The sequence below is a fragment of the Protobothrops mucrosquamatus genome, unplaced genomic scaffold, assembly GCF_001527695.2.
Source record: "Protobothrops mucrosquamatus isolate PMUCROS unplaced genomic scaffold, P.Mucros_1.0 scaffold2232, whole genome shotgun sequence".
NCBI lineage: Eukaryota > Metazoa > Chordata > Lepidosauria > Squamata > Viperidae > Protobothrops > Protobothrops mucrosquamatus.
The window spans coordinates 42,106-58,262 of record NW_015388322.1 but is presented as its reverse complement, the minus strand read 5'-3'; the positions used below and the strand labels follow the sequence as shown (position 1 = coordinate 58,262).

The window sequence follows — 16,157 nt, the reverse complement described above, 5'->3', positions numbered from 1 at the left end:
CTCCTCCTCCAGCATCAACGGCACACGCACCTCGTCCTGCACGTGACGACTTGAGCCCCGCACCGTCCACTCGCTCTCACGTCTGCCGCTCGCTCTGCGGAGCCTGCTGGGAAATGGAGTCCGCTTCCGATCCGAAGAGCAGCGAGCGCCGGGGTTCTGGGACTCTGATCCCCAGAGGCCTTTAATGGCGCGCTTGTTCTCTGAGGTCACAGTCTGCGCAGTGTCTGCGCAGGGCGTCACGGAGGATGTAGTCCCTGGGAAGGAAAGGAGGGCTCGGTTTCCCGACAACCTGAGAAGGGGACACGTGGATGAGAGGACGGAGAGCAAGATGTGTTTGAGGATTGTTTTGTTTCGTTTCTATTTTGTGCCTTACAGAGCGGTTTATTTATTTATTTTTTGAAAGAAGAAAAACGATGTGCCTTTCAGTTTCTACAAACTAAATCGGATTTTTTTCTGCTCACAATGAAAAAATAAACGAAAGCGAGACTTGATGAATAGCAACACTTAAAAAACAGCAGAGGAAGCACTTCCTGTTGTTATTCTGTAACAAGCAGGAAAGTTGCCATACTCCCAATGGAAACGTTTCAAAAAGGAGATCCCAATCTAAAGTTGCCTGACTATGTGGGAAATGTTTGTCGTTTATAGTGCAAAATAGTATCCCCTTTAAAAGTATTTCTATGTACAATGCTCCATTGCCAATTAAATTTGGAAAGTTCCCTAATCCATTGATTGAATTAAAGCATCATTTATTCAGTTAAAAAAAGAGTTTTATTTACATCTGGAGTTTGTTGTAATATGACATGGATTAATTAAACCAGTCACTTTCTCCGCCCAATCCACCTTATAGTGCTGTTGTGGAGAAAATACCAGGAGGAAGGAGTATGTTCACTGCCTTGAGTTTCTCATAAAGTCATAAAGGTGAGATAAAAAAATTAAGTAAATAATTATTTTCAGGGATGTATTGTCTTTTAATATGACCTTTTTTTAAAAAAAGTTCCCTTTTTATCTACTGAGAAAGGAAGTATATTTTCTAACCTAGGCATATTGAAAATGCAAATATTGTTTTTGAGCATTTACTGTTAACAGAGTGTGGTAAGGCTTTAGAAAATATTGCTATACCACGAGGTAACATTTCTATGTGTCAGGATTTTATCCCCACATGGCTTGTTATAATTAGTGTACAGTCTTATATTAATTTCCCAGCATTCTTATGATGTGTCTCTAATTAATCTTTCTGCTATGTATAGAGACTGTTTTTTAGTTGTGAATAGATGACCTGTGACCTGTTGGGTTATAATTTCAGAGATATTTTCTTACCAGATTCTTCAATGCCTTCAACTTTGGTAGAGCTTCTAATGTACTTGAAAAGTTCTTTAAAAACTTCTTTAAAATTCCAGGAGATATTCAGAGATCTCTGCCCTGAAAGTAGCCCATGTTGAACTGTATAGCACAGTCAAACATCAGTTGACCACAGAAAGTGTTTTATGACATTTTGTATTATGTCATAATATGTTTTATGATAATTTTATAACATTTGGCAAATTTCAGATCCACAAGAGTCATGGATCCCAGATTCTGGATGTACTCTGTAAATTAATCAGTCTCAAGTACTTGGTTAAAAAACTGTTGCTGTATAATGTACCATTTCGCCCAGTTAAAGATGACCAGCGCAATAGATTCTGCTTTACAGATACCAGCAATGATTATTAGTGGACTAATGCAGGGCTTTTCAACCAGTGGTACGGGTACCACCTGTGGTACATTGGCACCTGGCAGGTGGTACGTGACCATCCTAGAAAAGTGGTAGCAGGGGAGGGGAATGAGCTGAACCAGTGATAGCACTGCACAAGCCTGAGCGAGAGATGGCTGGAGCTGCAGGGCTGTAAGGGCTCAGCAGAAGTGCCAGGATCAGCACTTCTTCGGGACTGTCAGGGCTCAGTGGAAGCGCCAGGATCAGTGCCAGGCTCCAGCTGGAGCTCAGCGCTGATCCTTGCACTTCTGCTGAGCCCAGAAGACGTGCCGATCAGCTGGAATTTGCAGCATCTCCAGGGTCTTGTGATTTACATTCAGATGCTTGGCAATTGATTCATATTTATGACGGTCACAGTGTCTCAGGATCATGTGAAGTGACCAAAACCTGCTGCAACCACCGAGCAGACAGGGGGAATAGAAACCAAACATCCCCCCACTCCACCCCCGCTGCCAATCCTCAACAGAAATGCTCACAACAATGAAAACCTCAGACAGGAGGAAGAGCGCCGCCGGATGGGCAGGCAGGTGTCTTTCTTGGTTGTGCCTTGGGGGGCACTTTTTTCAGTGCCATTGTAACTTCAAACAGTCACTAAGCGAACTGTTGTAAGTCGAGGACATTTTTTTCCTTTTTTTTTTTTGTCATCAAGTTTTTGACACCTTGCTAGGCAACTGGTGGTACTCGGATATTGCCATATTCTAAAAGTGGTACAATGGGTGAAAAGGGTGAAAAGCCCTGGAGTAATGGGACTGATTTTGACCAAAAAGGATTTGCACAGATGTGACAGTAATGGCCTTCTCTGTATGCAGAAGGCATTGCTTTCTGTTGTGGACAAAATATTTTGGAATGTCCATAGAAAAAGAACAACTCTCTAGCATCAGACACTTGGAATTTCACTCATAACCTAGAAATGGTGCTAATAGAAAATACTTCCAAAAAATATACCAAACCAACAAAAGCTATTCTGCTTTCTCTAGTGTGGATACAACCTCCCCAGCATAAATTACTATATGGTTTTACTGGATAAACACTGGATGTCAGAGAAGCTAAGCCTCTGGCAATGAACTAGTACACCATTACAGACAGACTCCATCATCTTTGATTCAGCATAGCCTTTATTCAAAATACCATAAAATTTATTATAAAAAATAAAATGCTAAGTATTGTTCAATATTTTTGTTGCAATAATTAAGTATTCCTTGGTATCCTGAGATTCTTGAGTTTTTACATATATATACATATACATTTTTTACATGTATTTCATGTTATATCTTTTTGGGGGTTGGGGGAGATGATAATGACTTTAGAGACAAGATCCTAGTTCTAAATTCTCTTGATTTTGGCTCTACAAGGTATTAAAAAAAGATCTGCTCAGTCATACTTTTCACTAGGGAAAGGAAACCTTTACAGATAGTCTTTGCTTTATGATCATTTGTTTAGTGACTAAAGTTACAGTGGTGCTGAACAAATGATAGTTACCATTGGCTCCCAATGCTACATCTTTTGCAGTGCCCCTGCAGTCATGTGCTCAAAATTTGAGTGCTTGGCAGCCTGCTGCATTTACAACCATTGCATATGATTGAATTCTCAACTGGATATTCCTTCCCAATCTCTGGCCTTTTTGACCACCCTGCCCTCTGCCACTGCCACCTATCCCTGCCATCTCCCCACTACCCCCAGCTGACTTTTGCTATCTTCTTCTCCCTGAATGAGGTAGGCACAGCCAAGGTAGCTACTGGCAAGGTATCACAGAGGCTCATAAAGGCCTTGCAAAGGGTCAGTAACTGCTTCATCAAGAGCAGGAGGAAAATGGTCAAGGTCAGCTGGGGCTGATAGAGATGGGGAGGAGGTAGTGGGTGGGGGAAGTTGAAACCAGATGACCACAACAGATCAGGAGTAGTGTGAGATGCTTGTCTATGACTGTAACCAGGACTACCAGAACTGTTGTTGCTAAGGTGTGTAGTCCTGTGATGTTTTGCCTAATGACTGCTTTGCTTAGTGATGGAAATTAGAGTCCTTAAATGAGGACACTAAAACAGAGCTTTTCAACCAGTGGTACGTGTACCACCGGTGGTACTTTAGCACCTGGCAGGTGGTACGCGACCCCTAGCCAAGTGTAGCAGGGGAGGGAACCAGCTAAAGCTGTGCCGCACAGACCTGGAGGAGACCAGCTGGAGCTGCAGGGCTCGGCAGAAGCCCCAGGATCTGCGCGCACGGCTGCATGCTGATTGGAGCTTCTGGCACACCCAGAAGAGAAAAGGAGGAAGAGGAGGCAGAGAGAGGCATAAAAAGAGGAAGAGGAGGCAGAGAGAGGCATAAAAGGAGCAGGTTTTGGCGGGAGAGAAAAAAACACACACGGAGAAAGAGTGATGAGAAGAGGCTTTTGTTAGTGAAGCGGTGAGGAGAGAGAGAGAGACCGGCCTTTGCTAGCGAAGGGTGAGTGAAAGCGAGCGAGGGGCTTTTGCGAACAACGTGTGAGTGAATGAGAGCAAAGGAGAAGCTTGTGCGAGCAATGTGTGTGTGAATGAGAGCAAGCGAGAGGCTTTTGTTAGCAAAGGGTGAGGAGATTGCGAGCAAAGGGTGAGAGAAAAAGGGAAAAGTGAGGGGGAGAAGGGAAAAAGAAAAGAAAAAGCATTGTCCATAATATTATAAACTAGTCATTTCTATAACAACAAATGAATGTAACCAGTAAAGCCCCAAATCCCCCCCTTTTTTAAGTCATCAAGTTGCTAAGCACTGGTGGTACTCAAATATTGTCATGTCCTAAAAGTGGTACAATCTGAAAAGGTTGAAAAGCCCTACTCTAAAAATACAGCCTTTTCTTCTGAGACAATGTCATCAATCAACACTGATGATTGGTATCATCAGAGTCTTCAGGTAACATCAATGTGGTGAATCTGGTGATATACAATACGGAAAAGCATCTGTTTTAGCCTATGTATGTAGTTAAATCCCTTTTCCCAAATTTCTAGATAGTATCTTTTGATCACATTCAAAACTATTGCAGAAAGGTATGTTGAGATATCAGTGATAGTTACTTATCAGTTGTCTCTCTTCTTTATCATCACAGAGACACTTTAAAGCAGGTGTGTCCAACCCATGGCCCACATGTGGCCCTGGTCAGCTAGTAATGTGGCCCCATAAGATATAATAAAAAATAAAGGAAATTCGGTATTTATATACATTAACAATATTATAAATTTGATATATGGCCCATGACAATTCCTCTTTACTCACTGTGGCTCAGGCAAGGCAAAAGGTTGGACACCTATGCTTTAAAATGCCATCTACAATAGTACTAAATTGCAAGGATTAAATGCAAATATTAAATAGTTTTCTTGACATTTCTAGCTTGTTATTTATTGTAAACGTATGGACATAGTCACCTTAGAAATGGATTTAAAGTATTTTTGTATATATCATTGTATATCTAAATTATAAGGAAGGTCAATATAGCTGTCTCCCTTTCTTTGCTTCCAAAGAGCTATCTCATAACTTACCTGTTAAGTATCAGTATACCCCTCTTTCCTTCCCTGCTTCCCAAGGGTTATCTCATAAGTAACTTTTGAAAATACCTATCTTTCACAATCCATGAAGGCTGTTTCAAGGAAATTTGCACTTGAGTACCTAGTAACTTCGACTATTAGAGAGTGAGGACAAAGCAGGGCGGAGTCCTAAAATCGACTTATTACAAATGACCTATTTTAAATGACCTAGCAAACCCCACTCCCACCAACACTGACAGAGCAAGCCACTAGAATATAAAAATGAAAGCAAACCTCACTCCCTACCACACTGATCATATTATTGAATTTGGATAATGAAACATCTGCAAGGACACAACCATGCTCCGAAGCACTCAAATGACCCATTCTTCAAACTAAAACATGGACCCAGATTTACTAAACTTGAAAAGCAACCCAAGGACCTAATTTACACAGTCTTTCCATGGCCAAGTTAAAACGTTACAGGAACAACCCCAAGAAGAAAACGTTAGTGATGTAGGGGGAAGCTGAAATCTAAGGCACTTGAGATTCATAATCTTGGCCCATATTGTAAGGGTCATAGTGAAAGCAAAGCAGGAACTACCCCCTGTTATCTCCAACTTCTTCCCCAAAGGTCTCCCCATAGGCATGTTGTCTCCTCCGCCGAGGGCAGTGTGGTGGGCCATCAGGTTCATTGGCTTCTGCTTCCTCCTCCCGCTGCTCGTCCTCTTCCTCTTCTTCCTCTGAATCAGTTGCATCAGAGTTGTCCTCCAGGTAGCGGTAACCTCGCACTTTGTGGCGAGGCTTGGGAATCTTAGGGAGACGGTGGGGAACACTCTGGGCTATCTTACGTTCCATCCATATATAGGAGAACACCGCAGCAACCAAAGTAACAAGCAGGATGGATAATTTAGCCTGGAAGGAAAAGCCTCTATTAGTTACAGAATAGCAAAATTCAGGTGATCCTTTATTTTGTCCTGAACCTTGTATAGGAGGAAGTCAGCAAGGGAAGGTTCAAAGCTGCACAAAGTATCTTGCCTAAGAGTTTTTCTTTTTTATTGCCAAGTGTGAAGGGATGCAAACACAATCAAGGCAAGGTTGGGTTTCTTTTTAATGCCTTTCTTTTTCTCAGGCAGAGTAATCTTTTCTGTCAGTTGTGCCTTAAGGCAGGGGTGTCAAACTACCGGCCCGTGGGCCGGATGCATCGTGCCGAAACTGCGCCCACCCTATTGCCGGCAATGGGAAAAAAGTCACGATGCGTTGCGACACGTCACGTGACGTAGCGAGTTTGACACCTCTGCCTTAATGGTTCCTTCATTACTTCACTCTTCCCAGGTGAGGCTCACACTAGACCAGAGAAATTCTCCTCCTTTCCCACTTTATATCTTATCTGCATTTTACCAAAGAATAAAAGAATGTGTTCTATCCTTTGACCTAGAGAATTCTCTTTTGTGCATGGCTCCCTCACTCACCTTCATGGGCAGATTAGACCAGCAATAAACAACAAACATGGCGCAGGCTTGCCACCAATGGTAGATGGTGAAGATGAAGTCCTGCCGTTCTTTGTCTTCATAAAGCATCCCCAGAAGTGCTGCAGGAAAGGAGCGGTGCATCAACAGAATTGTGAGGTTGATTTTTTTCTCTCTCTCTTTTTGTTTTACTCCCATCAGTAATCCAACACTAGTTGGCTGGAAAGTTATGGAGAATGGGGGGAAAACCTGGCTAACAAGAAAGCACCCCAAGGTGCAAACCATTGATAAAGAAACCATCTTGGTTAGTGAAGAGTGAAGATGTTCAGGTAAGAAACAGTTCAAAAACGTAATGTTACGCTTTTTAAGCAATTTTCAACTAATCATCATGTAGTACGTCATCCAAGGAAATTACTTTTATTATTCAGCTTGGCTTGATGTACTTCCTGCTACACAGAGAGTCCAACAAGTACCATGGCTAGACATTTGGTCTGGAGCAGAACAGGAGCAAAGATCTGTTTGTTCCAGGAGAGGAACCTGTGACACAAAGTAAAACATTATTTACTCACTGCTGAGTCCTGTCTTGTTGAGGGCACTGCCAAGGCCCCAGAAAGCAGCCACCAGGTAGATTACGGGTGCTTCAGCTAAATTTTTGGCTTGAGGCTCCCAGCAGAAGAGGGCAATCAGGAGGATGGCGTGAATAAAAGCTCCAGTAAGCAGGGGAACTTGACGAGGCAGCCTCAGCATAGTTAGTACCAGAGTAGAGCCAACAGCAGATGCAATTCCATAAGCAGTGAGAATATAAGCCATGTGTTCCAGGCCAATACAACAGACACCATAGTTCTGTAACAGATGAGGAAAGAAAGCATTAGCTTACAGATGTCATTGTGCACTCAGTCCCTCCTATCTGAGAAGTTTACACGTACCAAAGTAAAGTCGGTGCAAAAGAAGAGCACTTCAAAGCCACTGTAGATGAAGAAGAGGAGGAGGTAGCGCAGGCGGTAATCTCGCATGTGCTTGAAAGGCAGCTGGAAGATGTTGCCCCATCCAATGCTACGCAGATCAATCTCCTCCGTGGGGCGATAAGCAGAGCCACAAAGAAGCAACACCTGTGGAAACAAGGCCATTGGGGGATGACAAGGACAGGGAAGAAGTAGGCCTCTCGACTTTCTCCCACTTTCCCCATATCAGTGAAAGCAAATTCTTTGGATCAGGGAAATACATTTATTTCAATATGTCGCTCATTTGCCTAAATATTAGAGATTACAGAATGAACGAATCCAAAAGGGGTTAGCATTTTCAATGGCAGACCTATCCTCAGGTTTAATTCCATCTTTTTAGAAGCAAAATAGAAAAATAGATTATTTCTGCTAAGCTTTACAGCTGTAATATATAATATATTAACATATTAGGGGACAATTTACAACCAAGCTATTTTTGTCATAATGCACCAACATAGCCATTAGTTAGATATCCGCGTTTACATGTATCCTCCTGCAGATATGTAATGCCTTGGAGATCAAAATGTGTTGCTAACCCATGCAAAACAGGAACATGTTCATCAGACTTCCTGTTCCGGCCAGCAGCGTCATCGGCTGAGAGACTCGGGATGCCGAGCTCTTCAGCTGAGTTTCTTCTTGTTTGGGGACCCTAAATGGGCCAGAAGCCGCCCCGGAGAGGTGGCAATGAAGGAAGGTACTTCCAGGGACCTAGGAGAGACGGCGGTCTCTCCGATCGGTCCAGGAGAAGCCTCCCAGAAACCAACAGAAGAAAGGCTAGCTAACTCCATTGTCTAGCCCTAGCTGCAAGCAAACGGAAGTCAAAGAAGCTCTACCTAAACTGATTGTAAACAGTGTGTTTGAAGCTGGGTAAGAACTAATTTTTCTCTATCCTACTTATTTTCCTGGAAAAAAAAAAAGAACTCCCAAGAGGAACATGTTCATCAACCAACACTTTTGACTATTCCAGATGGGAATGAGGCTGCCTTATAGAAGGTATTACTTTTGCCAACAATTCCACAATCTAAAAATAGAAAGTTACCCATCCAATATTATTGATTTTTAATGCTGTACACCAACTGGAGTCACCATGGGCAAGTTGGGTAGCCATATAAATCTATTAAATAAATATTTGCAGCACATACCATGAGCATGGAGAGGAAGGCTACTCCCATCAGCACGCTCTCCACTACAATGAGCTCACTGCTGCGAGGCAATTTCTGGAGAACTGTGCTGTTGAACCCAATGAGGATCCCATGACTTGCAGTCCCTAGAAAAGAAAGAGATCTTGGACTGACTTGAGGTCCCAGTTGGACAAGCGGTGGAGAAGAAGAGGAGATGGTATTGCAAATGATAAACACCTCTTAAGGGAAAAGCCAGTTATGTACAGTAACAGCCTGGCCAAATCATAGCTGCCATCTTAATATTACTCACCACAATTCTTGACATCGTAAAGTGTGTGGTTCAGCTCGAAGAGATAGTTCTTCAAGAAGAAAAACATAGGAAACTCGGCATAAACAAAGCTCAGCTGGAAAAGAAGAACAGAAGGAGCGGTCAATTTCATTAGTGGTGGGAGAAAATTAAAAGCCACACCAAGAACCTTTCTGAAATGTTGAGGGTTAGCAATAGAGCTGTCGTGTCCCAGCTGACAAGGGAGGACAGCATAAGGCACTATCTAACATCTCTTCCTCCCCCAAATCAACTAGGTTGTGTTGAGTTCTCACAAAGAAAAAGCCATAGAAGACTGCCTCAAAGGTAATGATGTAGGAATTGTAGGCACCACGTGGTGCCCGTTTCTGCTCCTGGACATGTTCCAGCTTGTAGTTCACATGTTCATAGTATTTCTGTGCCATCCTATTGGAATAGAGGTGTAGGAAAAGAGGTCATGGGTTAGCCTGGCAGGACAAAGCATGGTTTCCCATTCCCAGGAGACTGCTGTAAAGCTTAAGCTAAACTGTATATTGCTTCTTCGTATGGAGCAGCCATGCATTGCTTACACGAAGCAGAAGCATCCAAAGAGTTGGCAATTCATTTCCCCACCACCACAGCTTCAATACCTGGGTGAATCTGCACTGATACCTATCAAGCTGGCAGAGAGTTTAATAAATATGATAAAGCCAGTCTTGTAGCTCAGCATTTTTTTTCTCCTTCCCAGCCCAATCTTTGCAACTGGCTCACCTGAGGATGTAGTTGCCCAGAGATACCCAAAGAGGTACAATGGCAGCCCCAATTGCCACCGCAGATGGTACCAAAGTATAGTAGCGCTCCCAGTAATTAGTGGAGACAAAAAGTGCATAGATGCCCACTGCTAAGAATAGCATCCACTTAGTGCCAAAAAATCTGGAAAGATAAAGAAAGGGACCTGGATTTTGGATGTTCTGAAGGCGTGGCTTTAGAGCTTTTAAAGCTCTAAAACCGCAGTTTAAAGCAGTGGTTCTCAACCTTTTTAATGCCGCGACCCCAACCGGTCGTAAGTCGAGGACTAAACCGGTCGTAAGTCGAGGACTACCCAGCCGGTCGTAAGTCAAGGACTTTCCCTGCCCGGGAGCGCCGTGCATGCATGGTTCCGCCCCCTGCGCCAGCCGAGGCGTAGCTGGCAAGCGGCAGAGACGGAGCAGGCCGACCACCAGCTGGCCCAGCCCAAGGGAGGTAAGGCACCCGCCAGAAAAGGGGAAAAAATGGCGGACAGCCTTGCTTGGCGACCCCCGTGAAATGGTCGATCGACCCCAAATGAGGTCCCAACCCACAGGTTGAGAACCACTGGTTTAAAGAGTCTGTGAAGAAGAAAGAACATTGATCCAGTATAGAGCATTACCTAATGAATATTGGAGTATAGAGAAATGCAGCAAGGGGTGTGATGCTAATGCCCAGCAGCATTTTGCTATCAATATTCTGTAGCCCAAGGTTGCTATATTTCACCTCCCGGTAGGTCTCATCATAATGCAAAATGAGCTGCATCTGAAGCAGACCTGTGGAAGACAACACGGAAACTCAAGGATTGGTCCTTGGTCTGTCATTCGGCTGCTGCAGAAAGCTTCCATCTTCAGCATTGCGTTCGTCCATTGCATTAAGCCACAAATTATGGTTTACAAACCACAAAGACTGAGTTTTCACAGCACATCGATCCCAAACCAAGCAAGCCAAGTTGTGATTCTGCATGATGTGGGAACTGAACTATAGTGATGCTCAGAAAAGACGGGGGGAAAAAAACCCCACCCTTGTTTCTCCAGGATCCTAATCTACTTCATCCTGTTAACAAGAAGCTTATCCCATCTGAGATTTAGCTATCTTTCCAGAGTAACACAGAATCAATAGAATGAAAGCATAACATATCTGTCTGAATATATTCTTGGTAGCTTAAAAAACAGTTGCGGATTTTGACAGATCCTGCACATCATCTCTAGATGAGTTCTAGACAATAACGCTTCCCAATTGCTCTATATTTCTGAAAAAATGGAAAAGTAAATGTCTAAACTAACATCCCTACAATTTACTTGGGGCACAAGACTCATTCTCTGCAGATCTCCCGTTTAACTTAGAAGTATATAGCAAACTCTGCAAATAGAATCTCATGCAGATTAGATCGGACAAAATGGTCATACACTGGGTTCCTTTGTTGAAGCAGTGTTACTTGGTGGGGGCCAGGAAGCAGAGCCAAAATGTAGCTGGTGCTACCTTACCGAATACCCTCCACCCTCCCCCACAGTACAGAAGGCCCTAACCCTATTGACCTTCCAGAAGGCAATGAAAACCTTTTTGACTAGGGACAAAATAACAAGCACTCTTTATGAAAGATTGGACTTTTGCTAAAAACAGATAAAAATAAACCAGTGATTTCTGGATTTTCAGATTAAAAAGGTTGAATATGGAAGAAGGGGATTATATCATCCTAAAGAGGGAGAAAGATAAAAATTTGTATCTCTGTAAAGAAGTTCAGAAGATGGGTCTTGAACTTTTTCTCTTCTCCTTTATCTGTACTGTTTTCAACACTTCTCTTTTTCTCATTTATATGCTCTTTGGTTTTTTTTTTAATTATTTAAAAACTCTCCAAAAAATGAAAAAGGGAAGGCAGTAAAGATTGGCTTTACTCCAGAGGTCCCCAACCTTTTGGGCACCAGGGACCGGTTCCGTGGAGAAAGGTTTTTCCGCAGATCGGAGGGGGCGTGGTTTTATGTGCTGCTTGCATCCCACAGTTGGGTCTTTGCTTGTTTGTGCGGGCCGGTTGCTGGCATGCCGCGGCCTGGTACCGGTCCACGGCCCGGGGGTTGGGGACCCCTGCTTTACTCCATACAGAGGCCAAGGTGTTAATGGAGCTCTGGCATGCTTGTATGTGATCTACGTGTATGAGACTTTGGGGAGAGGGGCTGGACTCTGTATGTTTGGTTTAAGTTGATTTTGATATTTGTGTTATGCTTTTATTTTTGTTTGCCACCCATAATTCTTCTGGTAGATAGACAGCCTTGTAAATTTGTCTAACAATAAATTAAATAAATAATTCTATGGCCGAAGGAGAGAATGGTTAACTCCTGCAATACCTACCTAGAAAAACCCCATAGGTCAGCATCCCTGCCACGCTGGCTGCCAAAAGATTCTTGACAACTCCAAGACGCTTACGGCGGAAGTACTTTCGCTCTTCTTCTTCTTCATTGTATTCTGCGTGAGCCCCCACAAAATCCTCCAGCTGAAGACAGAAGCATCATTAAGGAGTTGGGAAAAATGCTCTGTGAAGTGGTTAAGATACACACACAGACAGACATATTTCAGACCCGCAATAAAAGCTAGGATTATAGCCAAGAAGGTCAGTAACACTCTTAAGAGTTCTAGTCTCCAATGTAAGGCTGTTTTGGGGAAGACATGCAATGAATGCAAGTAGTTTAAGTGTTGAGGAGCATATACACAAGCACATACGTACATATGTATGTATAGGTAAAACTTTTAGTATGATTATAATACATGCAGATGGCTTCTCCACACATGGACGCTAAAGAGAGGCTTCACCCAATCATTATTGTGCATCCAATTTTTAAAAAATGTTGATCATTTCTATGAAAGAATACATATGGCATTGCTGCAGAGAGAAATTTTCATCTAAGAGGATTAAAAGTCCTTAGATGGCATTTCATCATCAGGTCTAATTTATATACATTTGTTTCTTAATGGTTGGAAATAACTCAGGGTTTTTTTTAAGTTTGTTTAGGTAACATGTTAACATGTCTATGGATGCTGGTAGCTTTATCTCATTTTGTTGCTTTCAAAGTCATACATTTCAGCACTTAAATGTTGTATCCAAGAAATAACCATTCTGTAAAAATGGTGAAAATGGGGGGAAAAACATGCAAGGATTGTATCCAATCATGTTCAGAGCAAATTTGCATGAAAGTGCAAGTCACAACAAAGGATGAAATATCCCCCTAGCACTTACAAGGGCATAAACATATCAAGGTAGCAAAGATTGCTTCCAACACCTTGACAAAATACTGCAGCTTAAGCTTTGGGAAAATGCCACAGAGTATTCCAGCTCTAAAATAAACACTTCCCTGAGAAAGATATTGAAGAAGGTTGTAACTTGTATGAAACAATTGCATATTTATGCGGTGAAAAGCTGGTTTAAAGCCATACTGCAAAATATTACTTCATATATATACATACATACATACATATATACATACATACACACGGTAAGACTGGGCAGGCTCCATCTCTCCAGCACTAGTTCTGAAAGAATAAGAATGAAGAAGGTAATCACTTGTTACATGTTAGCCCTTCTCCCCCTCCAAAAAAGTAGGTTGCTTAAACTCTCTAAACAATTTACAACAAACAGAATACACAGACAAACACACACCCTACAGCAGGGGTCCCCAGCCCCTGGTCCGTAGACCAGTATCGGGCTGCGGCATGCCAGCAACCGGTCCGCACAAATAAGGGAAAGCCCCATCCACAGGATGCTGACAACAGACAAAACCACACCCCCTCCGGTCCACGAAAAACCTCTCTCCACGTAACCAGTCCCTGGTGTCCAAAAGGTTGGGGGGCCTCTGCCCTACACAAGACAATTTCCTCAGAATAACCTCCTGGAGTCTGGCACCCGATGGAAGCTGAAAACCCATATCTCTGAGAAGCGCCAAGTTGGGGAAAGCGACCTTAGATTTATTAAAAAGTTAGATACCCTTAAGCCAGTGTTTCTCAACCTTGACAATTTTAAGGCATGTGGACTTCAACTCCCAGAATTCCACAGCCAGCAATGCTGGCTGTGGAATTCTGGGAGTTGAAGTCCACATGCCTTAAAATTGTCAAGGTTGAGAAACACTGCCTTAAGCCAAGTTGGCCACACAGTGATTTCATAAGACAGTTCCATATTGTGAGTGGATTTTGCTCCCAACAATGTATAAGTGATTTTCCACTGCCTTATTCTGGGATGCTTTTATGACTTCCCAGGCTAACCTACAACTAGAGGTCATCTCGCTTAGCTTCCGAAGCCAGAGTCGCAGCCGGCGAGGTGGGCGGCGACGTAAAGAGCGAGCCAAACTCATCCAGACCCCGGATATGATTGAGCAAGGGAGGCATTTCTTACCTGCACATCTGCCCCATTCCGGACAGGTCCATTCATCACGTCATCAATCTCGCGTCCTTCAGGAGGCCCCCCGCCCCCCCGCGGCTCTTCGTACACGTTGCCGCCTGTAGGAAACATTCAGAGGAAACGAAAGTCCGACAAGTCCGCGCACCCCGGTGTCGGAACTGCTTTCTGCAGTCCGACAGGGGCGGCAAGTCTTGCCCTCGGATCCCGAGAGCGCCGGGCTTCTCCTTTCCACAAAGCCCGCTCTCTCTGCTTTACTCTTTACTCCCAAACCTTCCGCGTTTCCACCGAGCAGCGGTCAACAGGGAAGGAAAAGCGCCATTCAGATAAGGCAGGGGTTCCTCAACCTTGGCAACTTTAAGACTTGTGGACTTCAACTCCCAGAATTCCTCAGCCAGCTTTGCTGGTTGAGGAATTCTGGGAGTTGAAGTCCACAAGTCTTAAAGTGGCCAAGGTTGAGAACCCCTGAGATAAGGGCTAAAACCCGAGGTACCTTCGGGTCAAGTTGTTCTAAGGTGGGAGGCGCGGCAGGATCGCGCGTCTTACATACTTTCTGTACTTTTTAAGAACAAAACCGGAGCCGAGGCAAAAGCAGAAGCCCCGAAAGAGACGCAATGACTGGGGGGGGGATCCTGGAGTTGCCCTCAATCCTGTTCCATGCTCCCCAGCCCAGAAAGTGGGGTGGGGTGGGGTGGGGGGACGTACCTTCCTCCATGGCCGCTCCCGCTCTGAGGCCAGCTGGTCCTGCAAGCGCGACGGTCCTCGCAGAATGAAGCAAGACTAAAGTTGTCGGTTTTTTTTAACGCGACCCTCCAGAATCCGAAGCGCGGAAGATTCACTTCGCTTTTCCGCCTCGGGTGGGCTGGGCTGGGCTGGACTGGGAGCTACGTGCAGAGAAACGCTCTCTTAAAGGGGTAGGACAGCCTGGCGCTCAGGGTTGCGCTCTCTTTCTCTCCGGGGTGCTGAGAGAATCAGAGCGGCTGCGTTTGCTGATTTGACTACCGGTAGATCACAGTTGGTTGAACTGGCAGCACATGCTAAACTATAATTCATGATTTACAAACAGCAATAACTGGGCTCGTACAACAGGTGTAACCCAGACTAGTTTGGATTTAGCATTATGGGAATACCAGCTGAAGTGTGTTTAAATTTGTGCCTTCAGGGCACTCTGGACTCCTGATGCTGCCTGGAGTAATGTGTATAGTTTTCTTGGCAACGTTTTTTGTAAGTGGTTTGCCCTTGCCTCCTTCCAGGGCTGAGAGAAAGTGACTAGCCCAGGGTCACTCATCCCCCTTCTGGGTTTAAGGCCACTCACAGTCTCTCCGCTTCTAGCAGTTTGATTCATTGGGCTGTTAGCTCAAGAAATTCCCCTTTGTAGTATGGCAGTCAGAAGGTGAGACAGATAGGAGGGCCACAAAATTAGAGCATAGCCCTGTAAGAGAATATTGATGTTGGGATTTCTGCAGAAAATGAAATGGAGTCCCATCGATCCACTAGGGGTCAGTACTTGTAATTGCTTGGAAATGTTCCTTCCATAAGATTAAAAAAAGCATATCTATTGACCATTTCCTAATCTGCTCTGAATCTGTTTGGTCTCAAATCACCTATTATACACACTCTCTCTCTCTCTTTCCTCAAAGGCGGTTCAGCATCTTATAATAGATAATATTGAATAACAGAGTTGGAAGGGACCGTGGAGGTCTTCTAGTCCAATCCCCTGCTCCAGCAGAAGACTCTATACCATTTTGGACAAACAGCTGTTCCACTAATTAACTCTTCTGTCAGGAAATTTCTCCTTAGTTCTAGGTTGGAACTCTCTTTAATAATCTTATACCCCATTGCTTCTTGTTCTGCTCTCAGGTACTTTGGTCAACCCCCTCT

The 16,157-nt window shown here is 43.9% G+C and overlaps 1 protein-coding gene across 1 annotated transcript; it reads right to left on the bottom strand.

Moving 5' to 3' along the window:
* Window positions 1–5,574: 5,574 nt before the first annotated feature.
* On the bottom strand, window positions 5,575–14,320 carry UNC93B1 (unc-93 homolog B1, TLR signaling regulator). The gene is made up of 11 exons (XM_029285775.1): window positions 14,274–14,320; window positions 12,242–12,383; window positions 10,518–10,671; window positions 9,881–10,042; window positions 9,427–9,556; window positions 9,137–9,230; window positions 8,848–8,972; window positions 7,631–7,813; window positions 7,274–7,547; window positions 6,708–6,826; window positions 5,575–6,150 (listed from the first exon to the last, which is right to left on the bottom strand). Exons 1-11 carry the CDS (start codon window positions 14,307–14,309, stop codon window positions 5,836–5,838), a joined length of 1,734 nt encoding a protein of 577 aa, XP_029141608.1. The 5' UTR covers window positions 14,310–14,320; the 3' UTR covers window positions 5,575–5,835.
* Window positions 14,321–16,157: the final 1,837 nt, after the last annotated feature.